General features: G+C 38.1%; 1 protein-coding gene across 1 annotated transcript; it reads left to right on the forward strand.

Annotated features, from left to right (window-relative positions):
• Positions 1–11,957: 11,957 nt before the first annotated feature.
• LOC121260093 lies at positions 11,958–16,240 on the forward strand. The gene is given in 9 exon segments (XM_041161945.1): positions 11,958–12,058; positions 12,090–12,334; positions 12,337–12,505; positions 12,828–12,917; positions 13,603–13,637; positions 13,640–14,061; positions 14,135–14,418; positions 15,288–15,548; positions 15,959–16,240. Coding segments are annotated over 8 exon segments (1,608 nt in total). The 5' UTR covers positions 11,958–12,058; positions 12,090–12,147; the 3' UTR covers positions 16,119–16,240.
• The last annotated feature ends 6,110 nt before the right edge of the window (positions 16,241–22,350 follow it).

Consider the following 22,350-nt stretch of genomic DNA (forward strand, 5'->3'; position numbering starts at 1 on the left):
GTGGGACTCCTTGGATCTGTTGAAGGAAGGGTTGGTGTGGAGAGTAAGGAATGGTAAGAACATAAAGATTTGAGAGGATAGGTGGGTTCCAATGGCTGTAACATTTAAAATTCAATCTCTTGTGAACATTTTACACGCTGAGGCAAAGGTGGATGAATTGCTTGCAGATGAGTGTAGAGGATGAAATGTGGATCTAGTCAAGCAAGTGTTTAATAAAGATGAAGATGTTGTAGTGTGCGAGTTACTTGTTAGTCTTTCTGGACTTCTTGATAAACAGATTTGGGCTTTCTAAAAAAATGGTATGTATAGTGTGAGAAGTGCTTATCATGTCGAAGTAAACAGGATAAAAAGGGAGAGTGGGGAGGCATCAGGTAGATCAGATGAGGCATGGAGGAAACTGTGGAAATTGAATATTCCAAGGGTTGTGAAGGTTTTTGTTTGGAAGGCTATCACTAATTGTCTCCCAACAAAAAAAAAAATTTGATGAGAGGAAAGTTTTAAAAGAAGCTTCATGTCTAGTCAGTAAGAGAGTTGATGAATCAGTTTTTCATGCTTTGTGGAGTTGCAATGGGGCAAGTGATGTGTGGGCTTGTGAAAGAAGTCTTGTGCAGAAGTGGTCAAGCAGTGAAAGGGATATTTTTTAACTTTGGTCAGAGTGGTCTTCAAAGCTCTCAAGATCAGGTGGAGATAATGGCTATGGTGCTGAGAAGAGTGTGGTTGAGGAGAAATGTTTTGGTTTTTTATAATAGGTTCGAGGGACCTATTGCATTTTTTAACCAAGCTGCTGACTGCTTGACAGAGTTTCAACAGGCACAGACTAAGCAGGGAAGTGGTCAGATGAATGTTGTCCAATGCAATAGGGTAATCCATTGGAGACCACCTATTGGGGAGATTGTTAAAGTCAATTGTGATGCAACTTTGAAGATTAATGATAACAAAGGTGGGATTGGGGTGGTGATCAAAGACAGTTGTGGTGAAGTCTTAGTCTCATTGTGCTGTCCTAGACCAAATGTTTCTAATCCTGTATTAGCTGAAGCTTATGCTCTATGGAGGGCCATGAACCTGTGTGATGAATTGAATTTCAGTAAGGTGTAACTGGAGGGTGATGCCTTATCTGTGATTAAAGCTGTTAATAGTGCATAAGTGTGTTAGGAGTGGCATGGTCAATTGATTGAGGATTTGAAGGATGTCTTGAGGAATAGAAGGCATTGGAAAGTTTTGCATGTAGACAGAATTTGTAATTGTGTTGCACAGTCTTGCAAAACTTGTTTTACTTGTAAATGAAGAGAAAGTTTGGTTGGAGGACTATCCTCAAGAGATTCAAAATTTTGTAAACTTTGATAAACTGTGTAAATCAATTGATACATGAATACAACATACATGTTTTAATTCAAAAAAAAAAAAAAAGAACCCTCCCCTCCACCAAATTAATTATTAGTGAATTATAAGTGATAATCCATGTAGAATAAGTGCAATTCTTCCATTTCAGCTAGAATCAAAATTAGGATTCATTGAGAATCTCACTGCCCTGAGCATATTTTCATCATTTACATCGTCTTCTTCATCTTCATGTTCTTTCTTCTCACTAATAATACCTGTAATAACGATTGTTGAGACTCTTGTCATGCACTAAAAAAGCAAAACATGCCAGACAAAAGCATTTACCTTTATTAGTAGCACTTCCATTGTCTTTGTGGTGAAATCATCCCTAGAACAATATCTTGAGGAGCAAAACAGTTTGGTATATAGCTCGGACGTGAATAGGTATTTGTCGGATGTGATTGAACTAAAAACATCCGAGTTTGAGATTTTAACTTGGTGGAATAGGAGCTCATTTAGATATCTCATCCTTGCGAAAATCGCACGTGATGTATTGGCCATCCCTATTTCCACCATCTCATCCTAGTCCACATTTAGCACTAGTGGACGTGTATTGGACCCATATTGATGCTCATTAGCGTCAAAGATTGTCCAAGCATTAATATTTAAGCAAAATTGGTTCGGTTGTAAACTAATTAATTCTTGGGAGGTAGATGAGCATGTAGAAGGTGTTGACATCGAAGGTAAATACTTTATTCATTAATTTTGATTTTTTATTACTAATTTATCTATTTAACTTAACCTCTATATTTTTTTTCCTTCTTAAAGTAACCCTCCTCCTTCAACTTTAGCAACTTAAGCATATTCCACTTGAAGATATTGAAGAACCGCTCAAAGGTTTCATTTGGGAGTTTGATAAGGTGCCTTTTTTTTTTTTTATGATCGGGTGGGAGAAATATACTTGTAAGCTACTATCATGAGTGATTTGACACAAAGATCACTTTTGTTTAATGCTCAACATTAAACCCCCATAATAATACTCTTTTGGCTTTTGTTTGATTGTGCAGGATGCAAAGAAAAAGAGTATAAAGCATATATTGATACTGTCTGGTGATCACCTCTATCTTGATCTCCACCATATTATGACTCCCTTCATTATTCTGTAAGTTCTCCATCAATACTGTTTTTTCTTTCAATATTTTGCACTTGTCATTCTCTAAGTGCTTGTTCCATTTGACAAGTGCTCCTTTGCTGTCTTCCAGCAAATTCTAAAGAGTCTTAGCTATATCTCCCCCTACTTGCCTCATGGTCCAAGCATTTTTTATGACATCCTCGCAACCTTCCTCAAGAGACCATCTAGCCTCGTATCTAAACATCCTCCTCCTCCTCCCTACTATTGAAAGAGCCTGGTTCATACTCAGTAAGAGGGGTCTATGGTCTGAACATCTTGCTGTTAACACCTCTACCCACCCTTCTTTATAGGTCTCCTTCCATCTTGAATTTGCTACTGCCCTATCAAGCCTTTCCTTAGTGAATGTCTCCTTGTCATGCTTGTTACTCCACGTAAATTTATCTCCCCTCCAACCCAGGTCAAAAAGACCTCCCCTTTCTAGCACATTTTTGAAATTATTCATTTGCTTCTCATGCCTTTGTTTTCCTCCCACTTTCTCATCATGTGTTAAAATTTCGTTAAAATCCTCCACCACACACCAACCCACCCCATCATTAGGCTTTAGAGAAGCCAACAAATTCCATGCTTCTTCCCTTAGACTGGTTTCTGGTTGCCCATAAAAACCAGTTAGCAACCATCTCTCTTTCCCATCCTCATTCATGACCCAAGCATTAATGTGTCTGTTTGAATAATTCAGTATCTCTACCTCCACATATTGGTCCCATAGAAGCATAAGACCCCCTCTTCTTCCTTCTGGATCTACTACAAAACACCCTTCACTTCTAACCTTTCTTTTTATACTATCACACTTTTCACTCCTCAATTTTGTTTCCATAAAAAAAATCACATTTGGCCTCTTCTCCTTTACCAAATGGCAAAGGTCTTGAACTGTCCGAGGGTTGCCAAGCCCTCGGCAGTTCCAACTTAGTGTTTTCATAATGATTGGTGGGGCTGTCCTCCAGCCTCCACCAAAACAATTTGTGTCTCTTTCTCCTCACTATTACCACCTTTTGCTTTTTTCCTCTCTTTCCACCACCTCTCCTTCCCCATCTTGTCTAAATAGCCTTTTTGATAAACAAGAAGCCCTATTAGACACCATAGAATTGTTTTTTTCCCTTGCTTTCCTCTTCCAAGCCCCCATAGTTCTTCCTTTTGCCTTCATTACACAGTCACTTGTATCAGTTCTTTCTCCCACTTCACTCCTTTCCTCCCTTGATTCCACACTCTTTTTCTCTTGATTTTCTGTTGTAGATTCCTACCATATTTCAGTGCTAACCATTTTTGCATTTCCCCTTTCATCTTCTTGGAAACTTTGACTTTTACTCATCACTTTCTCGCTTCCTGTATTAAGTTCTGCATCACTCTGGGTTACATCTTGTTTCTGTTGTCCTTCTTTATCCTTCCCACTATTATTCTCTTCCTCATCCTCTACTCCAATTACATTTTTTGTTCCCATCTCTCATTTCTACCCTCCTCTTTCTGCTTAAATTTTGCTCTCATCCCTGCCCTCATCCATGTGCCAAACTGAATCTCTTCCTCCTCCTTCCCCAAACATCCTCATTCTCCATGAATAATACTACCACATCTAAAGCAGAAATGTGGTAATTTTTCAAATTTCAGAGGAATCCAGTAAGTTCTCCCCTTAATAGCGATAGTCCTTCCCCTAGCCAATGGTTTCTCAATCTCTATTTCTATTAAAATCCTCAGAAAAGAACCCCACCACTCCCGTCCTCCTGTAACTCTACTTCCAGTACTCTACCCACAGTCTCACCTAGTTTTTCTCCTCCTGCCTTATTCATACATGCTATTGGTAAGTCATGAAACTGAACCCAGAACCTCTCCCTACTGAAGTCCATCTGCTGTGGTGGTATGAATCCATCTAAGGGCAATATTACGAACAACTGGTTGTCAAATAACCATGGTCTCCCATCTAGGATCCTCTGTTTATCAGCTTGGTTTGCAAAGGTGATTACAAACTTGTTTGTACCCACCTCTTGAAACAGAGCCTTCCTGCTTATCCTCCACACTTTAGCCATCGTAGTTTCAATAACTCCCTTACTAATGTTTCTTTCCATCCATATCTTTCCCACCAGACTGCATTCCCCCTTATTTTTCAACTCCTCCGATATCTCATCATCCAGGTCTACTAGCTGAGATTCTTTCTCCGTCAGCTTCAAACATTCCCATCTTTTTGCAAGATCATTCATCATTTCTAAACCACCCTCTTCCTGATACCACTCTGTAGCGTAAGGAAGATCTTCTACCACCTTTCTACCACCTCTCTGCCACCACTCAGCTCCGTATAGCAGACTAAAACCAGTCCTTCCACCACCTTACTGCCACCCCTCAATGCCGCTTCACACACACTCCGTACCCCTCTGCCACCTCCTAATTCTGTTAGAATATTCCTGGACCCCACTTCACCTCACACCCCTCCCCGAGAGAAAAGATAGAGAGAAGAATTTATCGATATCTGCTCCGTGATCACCTCTATCAGAATGACTATATTGATGCAAATAACATGTTTGTTTCTCTTGGTTTCTCCTTTTCAGATTATCTGATTTTTATTTCATTAATGATTTTTGGGATATATGAAGGTGTGATATCGGGAGCATTGCTGTATATTCGTGAAGACTTTGACTCTGTGAGCAAGAAAACATGGCTCCAAGAAATGATATATAATATATTTCTTGGCTTTACTCAAGTACGTACGTACATATAATATATTATCTCATCTTCTGAATAATTTGCTTGATTTAATTCATGTATTAATTTCATTTTTGTGAAGGTGTCAAATATTAATCCCTTAAGTTTAGGGGTGCTACCTGCCCCCTACGGGGAGGGCCACCCCTTTCCTACCCCCCGCCCCCGCATGGGCTGGGGTGGAAATTTTTTCCCCGCACTCCGTCCCCATCCATGCAGGGCGGGGTATCCCGTCCACTGCATGGGGTGCGGGGGTGGACCTCCATCCATCTCCCCCCGCCCCACCATTAGGCCTAAAATGGCCCAGAAACACATTCAAACCTGTTTTTGGGCCATTTTGGGCCCAGAATTTAACTACAAAAATAAATAGGTTGCAAAACTAAAAACTAAAATAAATTATATGGATAGAAACTATTAACTAATAACTATATACTAAGTTTCAACTAATACTATTAAGTATTAACTAATAATCATCACTAAGGTATTAAGCTATTACAATTATACAAATTAAGAGAACTAATAAACTATTACAATATTACAAACTCATCTAAAAATAGTAAATGTTACAAATTGTATTACTAACTATTGTAGCAACATTACAATTAATTGTAAATTAACAAAATCATAACATTTCAAATTTGATCAATTTGGGGTGGCAATGAGTTCATTGAGTTGTATCGACTGCTATGAGACTGTGTAAATCGAGATCATAAAAACCTATAATATTTGTAATGCCCCGTCCCCGAGGGTCCGGAGAGTTAATTCATATTACCTGATAATCAATTCCAACATTGCTAATACTCTTCCAAGAGTTTCAAATCAAACGTAAACATTTCAAATTTAATTAACCACACATATTCGTATATAAAATCCTCAATACAGTAATCCTAAAAATTACCAACTTCTCTACATGTCACTTAAACTCACATTTCAACAATATAATTATCAAAAATCACCAATACTCATCAAAAACTTTCTATTCTTAATCCACTATTCTTAAGGCATCTCACCCAATTCTTCATAGTCATGATCCTCAACTGAAATATCCAAAAATCATCTGAAAATATTAGAGATAAGAGGGGAGTGAGTTATCAACAACTCAGTAAGCAGAGAATATATACTAGTATGCAAACATGAATATTTACAGATTTCAGAATGCAGAACAAAACATTTTATTTTCGGAATGCAGAATTAGAACATATTATCAAAAATATCAGAGCGAAAGTTCAAAAATATTCTTATTCAAATTCTTTTGGCATAGCATAATTGACCACCATCATACAAGAGCATCATATCACATCAGAGGCCATGTTTAACTCCCGTGGTAGGGTTGTGCAAACCCCGATAGCTAACCGAGTAGAAACAAATGTGAATCTTCCCCTTATTTATTCTCGGAGCCCCGAGTGTGCATACAGGAAAGACCACCAAAAAAATCATTTTGTTTCCAAAGTGGGTGCACCAGAAATAGAACAGTTGGTATCAACCCAAACAGAAGCCACTATTAGCACCCGTGGTAGGTCAAATAGGTCACCATCCACAAACCACATCCCGATTCAGAATGTCATGCCAAAAGTTTTCAGAAATTACATCATATCAAAGTACAGAACATCTTCAGAATAGAACAAAGTTTTCATAAATCACATCATATCAGAGTACAGAACATCTTCAGAACAGAACAGAGTTTTCAGAAATCACAAAACATAATTTTATGCACAAACTTTCATATTTGCTATCTTTTACACAGTTTAGAAGTAATATGCAAAATAGCTCATGTCTACACCAGTCATACCAGAAAATACTTTATTCTTAAACAGAATCTCATAAGTAATGCAGAACAAAGAACTGAGATAGTTTAAATCTCTTTTCATAACAAAACATGCATATTTTCAAAAAAAACATCAGCCCAATTTATTTTTATGCAAATCTAGTATAGGAATCCCACTTACCTGGACGACTTAGCTTTTCAGAATTTTCCTCAAAAAAATGTCGAGTCGACTATAAATCGTCACCTATAAAATAATCACGTAATTTTTGTAAGTTTCTAATCAATCACGTATTTCGATATTAAACCTAAGTTTCTAAACTAACCTATTTTAATTCCTCAAAACTTAAAACCCTCATAATTCCAAAATATATCATCACTTTCTAAAATCATCAATATCTACCATAACCAACGTCAAACTCAAAACACCAATATTTAAACCCGAAACAACCAACAAATCTCATATCATAAACCAATCACACATACAACTCCATAACCCAATCCAACCGACCCCCTTACTCCTTGGACTCAGTCCAGCACAATCAACCAATTCACAGTAAATATGAGTTAGCACAAAAATACATTTATATCTCAAAAGTTCTTTGAGAAAAATACTTATAATGCTGTAATATAATTTTTGAAAGATCACAGAGGTGCTAGAAGTGGCGGCACAGCCACTGAATAATGCAAAATGCACTGTGGCCGTGGGTCTCAAAAACCCACTTTTGAACGGGGACAAACCAAGACCCAAGATTGATAAGGAAGAGCTTAGGGATGTCGGTGAAGCCAATGATGGTGGTGGTTGGCCTTGGGTGGCGGCGTAAAGGGTGGTTGAAGACTAAAATGTCCAAAACAGAAATGTTGATGAATATGCTTCACTGGTGGCAGATCGGGGCTGAGGATGGGTGCATTAGGTTGATAAGAGGTCGAGGATGAAGTGGTGAAGAAATGGTGGCCGGAGGTGGCGCGACGGCGGCGTTGGAGCGAAGAGAACGCTGCGGCTTCAAGCCGTGCGTGGAGGAGAACGCCGGCGAGTGAGGAGCTGAAAACTGGAGGGGGAGGTCGCCGGAGGGTGGGGAAGGTTGTGGGCTAGGCGGTGTCGCCGGACGGAGGTGCACGGCGGCTGGCTGGGGAGGAGAAGAAAAACGCACGGGATGAGGGAGAGAGAGGCTCGTGCGTGCGGGAGGAAGGGGTCCAGAAGAAAAAGAAAGAAAAAGAAAGAAGAAAAAGAGGAAGGAGAAAAAGAAAGAGGAAAAAGAAAAAATGGAGGGAAAGAAATGAGGTCCAATCGTCACAACTTGGGTCACAAAATTGATCCAAAAAAAATTATTTCAAAATAACAGTTTAAATAAAATTAATTTAAACACAGTGACTAAGTAAAATAAAAACAATTAAATCCAACAACACAAAAAATTTAAAACCCTCAAACAACTAATTTAAATTAAGAGAAATTTAAATGCAAAACAATAATTAATATTAATAAAGCATAATAAAATAATTTTCACAACTTAAAAAAAATCATAAAATAAACCAACAAGAAATCTAATAAATTTTAAAACAAGAAAACTAATATTTAAATTAATTAAAATAATCATTCAGTTAAAATACACTAAAATACAGAGTGTCACAATATTAATAAGTTAAAAATAAAAGAAATTAGAATTATAAGTTATAAACATGAAACAAAAATTCAAAATACATGCACGTTGTGCAAACCATGGCAAATTGGCAATGGTGGGCCCAATACACACAAAGTCATACTGCAATAGAGGTAGCCGTAGACGCTGTCTCATGTATCACTATAACAATTAAATTTGAAATTAATACCGATTAAATGAAAATAAATAAATTACATTAAGAAAATGAAATTCAAGCCCACGATTACCAGATCCAGGCTGATCACCACTCTTCTCCTCAACGTCGGCCTCCTCATAGTTAAGAACATTCGGAATATGAATTGGAATCCCTGTGATCCAATTCTGCATGCAAATCAAAGTCTCCACAGTGATAGGAGCTCATGAATACCGGAATGAATCCAATACGCACCCTCTGGTGCTAAAGGCCGACTCTGAGGCTACGGTGCTAATAGAGATGACCAAAATACTGCGGGTTGTCTCTGCAAAGACATGATACTTCACGACATTCACCTTCCACTAACTTAATACATCAAAGTCTCATGCAAATGGTTGAAGCTCCGCTGCCGAGTATCTATCTATCTCTGACTGAGCCTCTGTAGAATTTTTGGACTAAGGAGTTCTACTTCAACCTCTCACCCCAGTCCAATCTACGTCTTTTCCCAACCCCGGCTTCTAGAACTGGTGGGAGATAGGTGTAGGTGCCATAATATTATCATCTCACAAGACGGTAAACTCATCAAATAATCTACCAATGAATTCCCTAACCCTTGATGCAATATGCTCTGCCCATGCTCTGCCGCTTGCCCGTACGCAATTCTCAATCCATATATCATGACATCCACCTTAGATCGAGGATCAACAACAATAACTACATATAACAAAATATTAATCCTAGTGAAATCTCTCCAATATTTGTTGTACTTCGTCCTCATAATCAATATCATCTCCCGCTGCCTAATGTGATTACCCGCGACCATATAATCTAATTCTTCTTTTACTCTACATATTTGCTGACATAAATGATGGGATGTAGGGTACAAAGTTCCAGATAGTGTTGTGGTGACCTCGTAGAAAAGCCTAAAAAAATCTAGGAAAATAGATACAATTTCCCAATCATCATCCATAGGTTTCCCCAATCCCCGTGGTCATTAAAATACTTTACATATTGGATGTTTTCATCACCCAATAATGCAAATGCCAACTTATATTCTTGGGCCACCTCCAATATAAAAAATGTTGAGTTCCATCATGTAGGCATATCAGTACAAAAGTCCTTCTTGGATGTTAGGCCCTCATATCTCACAGCAACCTTAAATTTCTCCAATCTAGAAAGAAAAGATCTCACCCATCTCATAGCAGTCATAACCCAAGCAATCGAGTCATGGAGATTTCTCAAACCATCAGTGACAATAAGATTTAGAATATGTGTCGCACATCTCATATGCAAACACTCACCACCCATGATTATCTTATTTGACTCTCTAAGATAGGTTTTAAGATGTCTCAATGCGACATCGTTAGACGAGACATTATTAACTGTGACTATAACAACTCCTGTCAACCCTCACTCATTTATTGTTGTCTTCAAGACCCTCTCAATCGTCTCACCCTTGTGATCAGTGATTTGACAAAATTTTATAATTTTCTACAATTAACATCCAAGTATTAGCAAAAATGACACTAGCAATATTGGTAAGTTTTTCTACAAATTCCCATCAGTTTGGTGTAAAGTTTTCTGCTTAATTAAAATATATAATCCAAAGAAGAACGAATCCAAGGTTAAAAAAATTGTGGTCTATGGGAATTATTTCAAAATGTCATTTCACACATGATCATGATCTAGATCTTTCCAACCATTAACATATATTATTACTGGCGTGTCCTTAATTTATAGCAGAGATAGTGATTAAGATTGAGTTATGCAATAAACACTATAGTTATAATTTGTTTATCAGAGTTTAAAAATTAGGCAAATGCTTTTGAAAAATGTGATTGGCAAAGTATCATATCCGACCCATCGATCATGATCAATAAGAACAAAACAAATCAAGATCATTGAGGAAGGGAACATCTTCATCCAGAAATAGATTACGATCAATACATTATACCATGTATAAAGTAGAAGACGAACATGAAAACAGGATGAAAATAAAGAATATTAGAAAAAAGCTTACCTCTCAATAGAAAATTTTGATTTCCCAATTAAATGGAGTTTTTGTTTTGGAAAAATAAGATTTTTTTTTAGAATACGAACTGATTTGTATTGTTAGCAGCAATGGCCTGGACTTGAATATATAGCAGAGTAAATAGGAAAACTTCAATCAAAGTTCAAACAATTCATATGCACATTCATCCTCCACAGCACACAATTCACAATCTCATCCTCTATTTAAATTTTAATCCCATCCTCCATTGCATAAAAAAAAAATAATAAAAAAATAAACTTTCAGCAAAAGAAAATGAGAAAGCCCAATCGAAAAACTTACCTTCGCGAGAACCATGATAGGCGATGGAGAGTCGAGACTCCACAGACCAAGGCTCAAGCTTAGGAGCAAAGGGACTAGGAGAGAGATCGAGAGAGAAGAAGGCCGAAGGGGGGAGAGAGATCGAGAGAGAAGAAGGAAATCGCAGATTTGGGTAACTAGGTATATATAATAAAAGGCGGGGCGGAGTAGGGTATTTGTGGGGCGGGGGTGCACCCCATCCTGCTCCCGCCCCGCTGCCCACCCATACTTCAGTTTTCTTAAAATGATTGTATTTCATGAAACCTTTGATTTTTGATCATCAGTTCCCTAGAACTTGGCGCTGGATGCTTGGGGTAGCTGGGATCCACCTTTGGTTCAATTTTTCCTCAAGTTATCACTTCCTGAATCTCCCAATGGCTGTAGAATTTAATGTCCTCAAATCATGTTTAAGAAAACTCCTGCTATAGTTATGTAATGGTGGGTTTGTTATGAGTCAGATAGTTTGAGATGCTTAGAACTTGGCTGTTAAAAGTGGGCTTACTTCAAAACCTTAATTATTCTTTGTCTGTTTTGACAAGAATGAACTTTAGCACTATTGCTGAAGTATGAATTTCTTTCATGAGTGGAGTTTGAGAAGTCAGAAGAGTTGTGCAATGAGTGAAAACAAATAATGTTTTGCATTATGATGTAAATAACAATGGAATATGTAGTATGCATGTAATGTGTGTTAATGTATTATTATTTATTTTACATAAAAAGATTATCTAAATGAAACCTTTTAAAAAGTGTTTAAATATTTTTTTTAAATTAAATATTAAACATGATATACGAATTTTTTTTAAAAAATATTATAAAAGTATTTTTAAAACGTTAAAATATCTTTAAAAACTTGATATAATTCGGATATTCAGATTTACATCCGGTTGCTGTCTAGATTTTTTCAGGATTTATCTAAATTGATAATCGCCTAATTTTTAAAATTCGGATACGGGTTATCCGGATCCGTATCCTTTTCTACACCCTAGGAACAGCCAACGGTAACAGTAGAAGAACTCGTACTGGAACAGCGAGGAGCAGAGTGGAAGAACTATGTCGGCCCAGAACCCTACGAAATGGCGGTTCACATGGGAAGCTCAATCTCACGTCCCAATCCTTCGGTTATTCATCTTCGATTCGTACACTAATCCTTCAACTCAGTGCCATAATCTCAAGGTCCATCTAAATCTCTCTAAATCTCTGGTACTCGTTAGCTTCTTCGAAGACCTTGAAGTCTCGCTTAGGTTCCGACTCCTAGGGTTTTGATCGACTCCGAATCTCCGGTGAGTTTCCGAGCCTTAGATGATCACATTGAGGTCAAGCTTGTCCTACTTCTTCCAGTGGATCATCCAATCGTTACGAGCTTCGACTCCGTGTTCAATTTGTCCCAAGGCAACGAAATTCTCGTTCTATGATGCATCGACGCAGCTAGAAATGGACTCTGGTGAGCTTTATATTCTGCATCTACTTAATACATCCAATGTTTGTGAAATTATGATGCGTTTGGTCGCTGGAACTTTAGTAATTTGGGAAAGAAAATCATGATATATGAATCGCCATTTGAAATTGTTGTATATTTATTCAGCGTGGCTTTTTCATTTTTGGGTTTCGAGGAATGTAAAAAGAATGGACCTTTTGCTTTGCCCATATTTGTAGTTCTTCTTCTTAACTTGACCGTCGTATACTTCATCGTCCTACTGAAATGCTATTCTTGGTATTTGGTTTTTGTTTTGTGGTTCAGATCTGAAGATTCTGTGTTCTGGTGGAGGAGTTCATTTTTACTGTAGAAGTTGCTCGTTTAAGCTGACAAAAAATCATTTCAGGTGACTTTTGTTTACTACATTTGATTGCATATTTTTATCACTATTTTCACTTGTCACTACTATTTATTTATGAGAGAGACACCATACCACCCTATCTACACCATCCCAGTAATCTGTTTCGTACACCTATCTACACCATCCCACTACACACTACAACTTAATTATTTCTATTTGGCACCAATTTGTGTTTTGAACCTGCATTGCGCAGCATGTTCCATGCCTCTGAACTTCCTTAAAGAGAACGCACAGATAAGCATCCGATGGTTCCTTGTTTTTCTCTTTTTTGGTGAGAAGCTGCAGATATTTAGTATAAAAGGGAGATTGAAGAATAATATGTTCTGCCTTGGCTGGTGGCAGTTGATAAATTTTTTTAGTTACATAAAATCTCTAGTTTGATAAGAAAATAAATTCATTGCAATTGGCCATGCCAGTTTATTGGCTTTCATTTTTTTTGATAAGTAAGAGGTAAATTTTATTAATATGAATGAAATAAGCAAAGCCCCGTGTACACTGAAGTATACAAGAGAACACCTAACCTATTGGCTTTCATTACACCTTACTTATTGTTTGTCCTAGAAGTAAAAAGTTCTTATATGTGCTACCTGGAGTTTAATAACCTTCATTCAAACAATTCAATTCCTCTGACTTTTATTTTTTATTTAAAAAGATGTTAATCCTTGTGTAGAAATTTTGTTGAAATGCCGTCAGTCGATTGGAGGAGGTGGCTGATAACTGGTTTGGGACTTGCTGTTGTTCCTTTGGAGGTGTAAGTGAGAAGTTGGTGACTAGGTATGCAAATGCCTACACATGTGTTGAGGGTACTTGCCAATTGAATTCAACAACCATTACCATTTCCAAGAATGATCTTGTGGAATGGAAATTCCCTGATTGGGTTGGATGCCAGCGTAATTCTTCTGGACCAGATTTCAAACATGATGATGGATTCAGTGAAGCTATTCTAGATTCTGGAAGTGAGTGTGCAGGAATCAAACCTGTGATGATTCCAGTGAGGAAATGTGTGCTTCTAAAGGAAAACCAAGGTTCATGCATTATGAGAATGAAAATGTTGCTTCAAAATTCAAATGTGGAGTTAATGAGGAAGGAAACTAATGATGATGCTTCCTTTTTATTGTTTGCCAGAACCAAATCTCTCTAAAGATGTGGCATCAGCACATGGTTGTTGTGGTCTATTAAAAGCCAAGCTCTGAATCATATAGACGAAGGTTGCACACCTCATGTGTTTGAGACTAAGGAGATCAGTGAAAATCAGAAAGTTTGCTCAATGGCTTTTCTTGGGAATATATTCATTGGTTAGATCCTTCAATCAGTCGGCTGATATTGAGTGGATTGAATATGTTTGTCCTCATTGTTCATCTCTTCTTGGAGCTTACCCTTGTGGAAATGGCTTTGGGCCTATAGATCTTGGAGTTCGGTTATTTAAATGTTACATTTCCACTTGTTTGCCAGTTGGGGGATCGGGAGATTCAATTCAGGTATCCATGTATTGATCTACTATTCAAGTTCTAGTATGTTTTTTTAATAAGTAATGTGCTAGTATGTTTTAGTATGATTAAGTTATTACTTATTAGACAGTTATGTATATCTATATGATTCAGTGGAGATTTATATTTTTTTATATAGGTAAAGTGGTGGTGGTTTAAATTATAAAGATCATCTAATTAGTTAGCTATTCATCTTTACTCTTGATCAGAAAAGGTTCTGCAAAACTTTGTACTCTTCAATTGGAAGTATTCTTTGAGGTGTCAAGTGATTGTTAAAGTTCTAAAGTTAGGACTGAAACCTAGGAGATGAGCATGATATGGAGCCATAGGCGGTAGGCTAGAGTGCAAATGATGCCAAGTAGCAATAAGATTGTACCTCAAGGAAAACTAATTTAAGAATCCATAAAGACTTGAGCTCTTTTTGTAACTGCATGGGTACATTTGAATCTGAGAGTAGCATCATTTATTATGTACGTTTCTGACACTCTGACCTTCAAATAAGACAAATTTCCTACAAAGCATTGATCGCAAGATATCATTGTGAGAAGAAGGATAAGTTCTCATGGTGCTGCATGCATCTTTAGACAAATTCCTTTTATGCAACATGCTCATGATTCCCCCCCCCCCCTCTCTCTCTCTCTCTCTCTCTCTCTCTCTCTCTCTCTCGCGTGCGCGCACACACACACACAGCAATTTTGGGCTATTATTTTCAATTATGCTTGAACTAATCAGTAGCTATACCATGAGTAGGAGTACTTTTCTTTTTAGGAAAAAATTACCAGAGAAGGAAGAATTGGATTTATAATCGTCTTGACTATTGCTACAGTAACAAAATTTCAGCACATAAATTTTGTTGTTCTTTTGACAGGAAGTATACCTTGGAAAGAATGTTTACAAATCAACTACTGGAAAGTGCAAAGGATGAATCATCATATCGGACTGTGGTCAGGGATGTGAAAACAAAATCCCCCTTGCTGCAAATCGTTCTTCTGAATCCAAATTCTTGGTGCTTTACTGGTTACTGTTTGGGTGCAGACGAGAACACCGGATCAGTTTTGAATATAAATCTGCAGCCTGTTATCAAAGTGCTATTTTCTGACTGCAACAACAGTTCAGAATCCAAATTGAGGTTGGATAATTCATTTTACTTTTTTGGTATCTTCTTTCTTCACTCCTTAACCATTACTGAATAACACGGGAAAGGCAGGGGGTTCAATTGAAAGCCTATATCTTCCATTCTTGAGTTAATAATAGAACAGAAAGTGTTGCTACATTTTATGCTCACTCTGACATTGTTGGCACAGACAAAGCAGCAAGCACTTTTATGTGGAGATGTCTGTTTGTCCTTATGAAGCACTCGAGTTTAATCTGCATTATTTAGATATTCAACAAAACGTGCATTCCGCTTTCTCCTGTCAAGTAGTCATTATGTGCACGTTTTGCTTCAGCTTGGTGTATTATGGTTTATCTAAATTCTATTCCCTGCCCCTCCCCCCAACTAAGTCTTCTCTACTTATTTATGTAACCAAGTTTATGCAGGATGATAGAAGACTGGGAAACAAAGAATTTAGCTGATGAAGTTTTCATGTTGACACGTCAAATAAAAGAATTGATTAAAGCCCTGGTTTCGAGAAAGGATATACTTCCACCCTCATTTTCTTGCCTTCAAGGTTTATCTTTGTCATCTATGCAGAGGTAAAGTATCCATTTCTGTTCTAACCGTATATGAAGATAGAAGACTGGGAAACAGAATTTAGCTGATGAAGTTTTCATGTTGACACGTCAAATGAAAGAACTGATCAAATCCCTGGTTGCGAGAAAGGAGTTGCTTACCTCATTTTCTTCTTCAAGGTTAACAGTACCCATTTATGTTGTAACTGTATATGAAGACCGAGAAAAAGTGATTCTACCCCTTTTATCATGATTTTGTTGAAAGATCAGACATTCATGTTATGAATGAAAGAGTAGCAAAAGCATTTTTTCGGATCTATTTGGTGGAACGCTCTCTTAGGAATAGAAAAGAAAACAAAAGTGGAAAAGAACTGCAATGAAAATCCATAAAATTATCACATTGCTTTATCATCTCGAGGATTTCTTCTCTGGTCTCTTCTTTGTTCTTTTTGGTATCGCCTTCTAAAGCTATTTTCAAATTTTCTTTGAAATTTGTTGTGAATATAATGATTTTCTTTCTCTCGGCTCAACCAAATGCCGTCAATGAATTGAGCAAGCTCGATGGAGGATAAGTGGTGTGTTTATCCACCAGGATTGCAGGTACATAATTCGTTTGAGTTCAGTCCGTTAAAAACGTACTTGTGAATGGAGTTATTTCACAACTTGTAAGATCTTTTCGCAGGATATAATTAAGTTAAAAACCGCTAAAAAAAAATGGAGTGAAAGAAAGCATTAGTAATTTAGTTCAGTCAGGCTAGGTTCTTGACTGGATTATGCGAGTTTGTGACACCTTTCTATATCAATCTGTCTTCAATAAAAAGAAAGGAGCGTGGTTGCTGGTTCTGGCCAGAACATCTCACGGAATTCCGTTGGACTTTATATTTGCAAGTCAATATTATTAGATATTGTTCTTCAACAAAGGTGCCATCTTTTGTCTCTCTCTTTATCAACAGGCAGAGCAGAAAGACTCGAGGCAGAAGGGGTGAATTGGGATTCTTAAAGAGACTTTTTATAAGGGATTTGAATCCAAATTTCCACAGGTGAACAAAACTTTCTTCGGTTTGTTTTTGGTCTTTCCTTATATGATTTAAGAAAGAAAGCATAATAAATACCAATCCAGAACAGACTGGCTTTCACGTGGTTCTAAGAAAGAACCCAAAAGTTCTGTTTCAAAATGCTGTCCACATTTGAAAGTTTTTGCAGCCCACTTAAGACTGGGTTGTGCGGGCACACATTTGCGGTAGGAGAATTTGTACAAATTCACATTTGGGAAAAGTTTGAAAGCAGTTTGCACCTTTCGCTTGGATTATCCTTAAAGAGAGAATTGTCTTCAGCAGTTCAACCCAGGATAGCAGCTTCCACCTCCCATCATTAACGGTTGTAGAAACCCTAGAATAGGAAGAGTATTTGGGAAAATGTTCCTCTTGTTCGTAAACTCTTATTTTTTCACAAGGAGAATGAATAGTACATAATTATAATGAGAAGCTGACTTATATACATGTCCAAAATAGTTATAAGCTAACTAACTTAACATAACTAAGGGACAAAAAAGTAACTTTTGCCAGCTAAGCTGCTTGTTCCCGTATGACGTGGCAATCGATTTCAACATGCTTTGTGTGAGCATGATGAATTGGATTGGCTACTAGGGATAAAACATATTTACTGTCACAATATAAAGCTACAGGTGAGAGATGAGGAATGTGAAAGTCATGAAGAATTTGTAATATCCAAATTACTTCACAACTAGTTGATGCTAAGGCACGATAATCTACCTTAGCTAAACTTCTGGACATTGTAGTTTGTTTCTTAGATCCCCAAGAAACCAATGAGTCACCAAGAAAAAGACAAAACCCAGTAATAGATCTCCTGCTATCAACACATGCAGCCGAATCAGAGTCAGAAAAACCTCTAATTTGTGTAAAAGATGAAGCAAGAAAATATAACCCTTGAGTAGGAGTCCCTTTGTCATATCTAAAGACTCGGAGGTAGAATCTAAATGTGATTTGCAAGGCTTGTCCATGAATTGTGCTAGGAAATGAACTGAATATGACAAGTTTGGCCGGGTTATGGTGAGATACAATAATCGACCAATGAGCCTTCGATACTGAGATGGATCTTCTAAAAGATTGACATCTGATTTTGTCTATTTAAGTTTGGAATCCATAGGAAATAGAGCAGGTTTACAACCAAGATAACCACTGTCTTCCAAAACTTCAAGAGCATATTTACGTTGAGAAACAGAAATTCTAGTAGTATTGCGAGCTATTTCTAAACCCAAGAAATACTTAAGTTGACCCAAGTCCTTGATCTTGAATTTATCATGAAGATAAGACTACACTTGAGTAACACATGACATGATTGGAAGCAATTATGACATCGTCAACGTAAATCAGAAGTGCTATAAAAGAAGAACCTTGTACCTTTGTGAACAAGCTATAATCAACTTTAGATTGTTCATAACCCAAAGATAATAGAGCAGTAGTCAATTTCTGAAACCATTGGCGGTCGTCCTGCTTCAATCCATATAAAGATTTCATTAATCGACATACTTTGTGCTCCCCTTCTTGTGCAAAACTTGGCGGTACCATCATATAGACTTCCTCGTCTAAATCCCCATGCAAAAAAGCATTATTCACGTCAAGTTGTTCTAGAAACTAGTTTTGACTTGCAGCCAAGGCCAAAAAACAACAAATTGTTGTCATTTTGGCAACAGGAGATAATGTTTCAAGGCAGTCTGATGGAGTGGTTCAGCAGCTGGCTGTATTGATGTTAGAACTGCAAAAAAAAGAACTTAAGCCATCCGAATGGTGAACCTTCCTCAGGAGGACATCACAGAGTAGAAGGGTATGGAGAGACCCATGGAGAGGTTATCCCCAAGTAGGTGAGGCTTGACTTTCCCTCATTTCAAGGAGATGATCCCTTGGGTTGGTTATCTAAGGCCAAGCAATTATTTTATTTTTAACACCTTGCCTCACCAAAACCTAAGGCTGGCCTCCTTGCATATGGAAGGTAGGGCCATGGTTTGGTTCCAGGATTTGGAGGAATCTGGAACCATCACAGACTGGGAAGCATTTGTTAAGATTTTCTTGATTAGATTTTGGCCAAGTTTCTACGACGATCCCATAGAGACACTTATGTGGCTAAGGCAAACAGGGACTGTTGAGGAGTATAAGGTGGAGTTTGAAACATTTTCCAACAGATTACATAAACTGTCTGATTCCCACAAACTAAGCTGTTTTTTTGTTGAGTTAAAATATGAGATCAGACTTCCTGTCCAAATGTTTAACCCACCAGACCTATTAACAACCTTTAGCTTGGCTAAAATTTAGAAGGAAAACGTAAGGGTTAGTAGAAAACAATTTAAACATTTTTCCTTTGGTCACATTGAGTTTGGACATGGGAAGGGGAGTGGTAGTTTGGGGGGACAAAACTGAACAAGGTTGTAGTACCAGTGCAAAAAATTAATCCTATTCAAATGAAAGAACAAAGAGACAAAGGGCTATGTTATTACTGCGATTCCAAATGGAATATGGGGCACAAGTGTAAAAATTCTAAGCTAATTTTAATTGAAGAGATAGATGATAATGAAGGGAATGAGGTTGAGGGGGACAGCCAAGTAAACACCAATTGGAAAGGGTATTGTAGAGTTCCCTAAGGTGGATTCAAGTCCAGAAATATCCCTCGACGACTTAATAGGCCCCTCTAATCCTAAAACCATGCGAGTGATGGGGAAGGTGGCTAGACAATGGGTGGTCATATTAATTGACTTGGGCAACACCCATAATTTTTGGGATGTTGCAGTAACTAGAAAGTCTCGAGTCCCTATCTTGGAGGATGAAAAAGTGAAGGTTAGAGTGGCCAATGGAGAACAATTGTGTAGTGAAGGCAGGAGTAAGGGGTTAAGGTGAATATCCAAGGCAATTCTTTCACCTTAAACCTTTTCATACTAGAGTTAGTGAGATGTGGAATGGTTTTAGTAGTGCAGTGGTTACAAACATTGGGCATAGTTTCTTGGAATTTTAAAGATCTTACCTTGCAGTTCTCAGTGCAGGAGCGATGTATTAAATTGCAGGGTATGGTGACAACTCAATGGCTAGAGGAGAGTCCTTGCAACCACATTGGCAAGTTAGAAAAAAAAGGAGTGGTGTTGCTGTTAATTAATGAAGATGGACAGAGCAGTAAACAATCTTGTCCTAAGTCTATAAGAGGAGTGGTGGACCAGTACAAAGATGTTTTCCAAGAACCTAAGGGGCTTCCCCCCCTTAGAGCCCAAGATCACTCCATTAACCTGTTGCCCAGGTCCAAACCAATGTCGGTAAGGCCCTACAGGTATCTTTTTTTTCAAAAGGATGAAATTGAGAAGATTATTAGAGAGTTACTGAGCTCCAGGGTGATCTAGCCCAGTCAAAACCCATATTCATCTCCCATATTGCTGGTAAGGAAGACTGACGGAACGTGGAAAATGTTTGTGGACTACTGGGCCCTAAATCAAGTGATGGTGAATGACAAATTCCCAATTCCAATGGTAAAGAGCTGTTGGATGAATTGAGTGGGTCAAAACTTTTCTCAAAGCTGGACCTTAGATCGGAATACCACCAAATCAGGGTCAAACCCGAGGACGTACACAAAACGACCTTCCGCACTCATGAAGGCCACTACGAGTTTAGTCATGCCCTTTGGGCTGACTAATGCACCATCCACGTTTCAAAGCTTAATGAATGAGGTTTCTGCCCTTTCTTAAGGAATTTTTTTTTTTTTTTTTAATGATATTCTAATCTATAGTAGAGATGAAGAAGAGCACCTACATCATCTGAAACTGACCTTGGAGATGCTGAGAAGGCATCAACTATTTTCCAAGGAGTCTAAGTGTAGGTTTGGGTGTCGTAAGGTAGGCTACTAAGGCCACCTAATTTCAAGAGAGGGGGTCAGAGCTAATCCAGAAAAACTACAGGCCATGGTTTAGTGGCCCAAGCCCAGAACACTTAAATCCTTGAGGGGCTTCCTAGGTCTCACAGGATATTATAGGAGATTCATAAAAAATTATGGATCTGTAGCTACTGGCCTTATGACACAGTTGAGAAAGAAAAATTTTAATTGGGATGAAGTGGCAAATGAATCTTTTAAGAAACTCAAAGAGGCCTTGACAAGCCCACTAGTACTAGTTCTCCCGGATTTTTCTAAGGCGTTTGTGATTGAATGCGATGCTTCAAGAAAGGGAGTTGGGGTCGTGTTGATGCAACAAGGAAGGCCCATTTCCTTTTACAATCAGGCCCTTGAGGGCAAGGCCATCTTGTTGTCCATGTACGAGAAGGAGTTGTATGCCTTAGTGGCAGCGCTATTAAAAAATGGAGACCTTACCTCTTAGGTAGGTCATTTGTGGTGAAGAATGATCAGCAGTCTAAATACCTCATAGATCAGAAGATTGGGACCCCTATGCAACAGAAATGGCTCAGCAATATGTTGGGATATGACTTTGTTGTGAAGTACAAAAGATGATCTGAAAATAAAGTGGCAGATGCCTTGTCGAGGGGGTAAAAGAGGAAGAGGCAAAACTGGTACTCTTATCAGTTCCATCATTAGAGTGGTTGGATGAGATCAGACACGGGTATAAGGAAGACACTAAGTTGCAGGAGCTAGTATCTAAGTGTCAAGAAGACAAACTATCAAGGCATTATTATTTAAGAGAGGGTTTGTTGTTCTATAAGGACAGGATGTACATTGCAAACAGCCCTAGGCTCAAAAGCAAGCTCATATAGTTTGTGCATGGGAGTACTTGGGGTGGACACTCAAGAATGGATAAAACGATTCAGAGAGTTAGGAAGGAGTTTTACTGGCCAGGGATGAAGTCTGAAGTTTTTTTTTTTTATTGTTGGCACCAGGTGTCCAAGAACATCGTCCTAACTAACCTAGGGGTGCATAAGCTATTGGCAAGGAGTTTCCCGCAAGCGTATTTCGGGTAATTCAAGGAGAAAATCCCTCAGTCCGATGGCCCCTAGAGATTGTTTGCACTCAAGGGGATTTGAACCTTAGACCTGGGGGAGCATACCCCCCAACCCAAGGCCTTTACCACTTGAGCCAACCCCTAAGGGTTAGAAGTTTGAAGTTAGAGCATTTATAAAGAGGTGTGAGGTTTTTCAACAGCAGAAAACAAATCATTCATTTCCTCAAGGATTATTTCAGCCCCTTGCAATTCCCACTCAACCATTGACTCACATCAATATGGATTTTATAGAGAGGTTACTGAGTTCCAATGGTTTTAG

The sequence above is a fragment of the Juglans microcarpa x Juglans regia genome, chromosome 4D (genome assembly GCF_004785595.1).
Source record: "Juglans microcarpa x Juglans regia isolate MS1-56 chromosome 4D, Jm3101_v1.0, whole genome shotgun sequence".
NCBI lineage: Eukaryota > Viridiplantae > Streptophyta > Magnoliopsida > Fagales > Juglandaceae > Juglans > Juglans microcarpa x Juglans regia.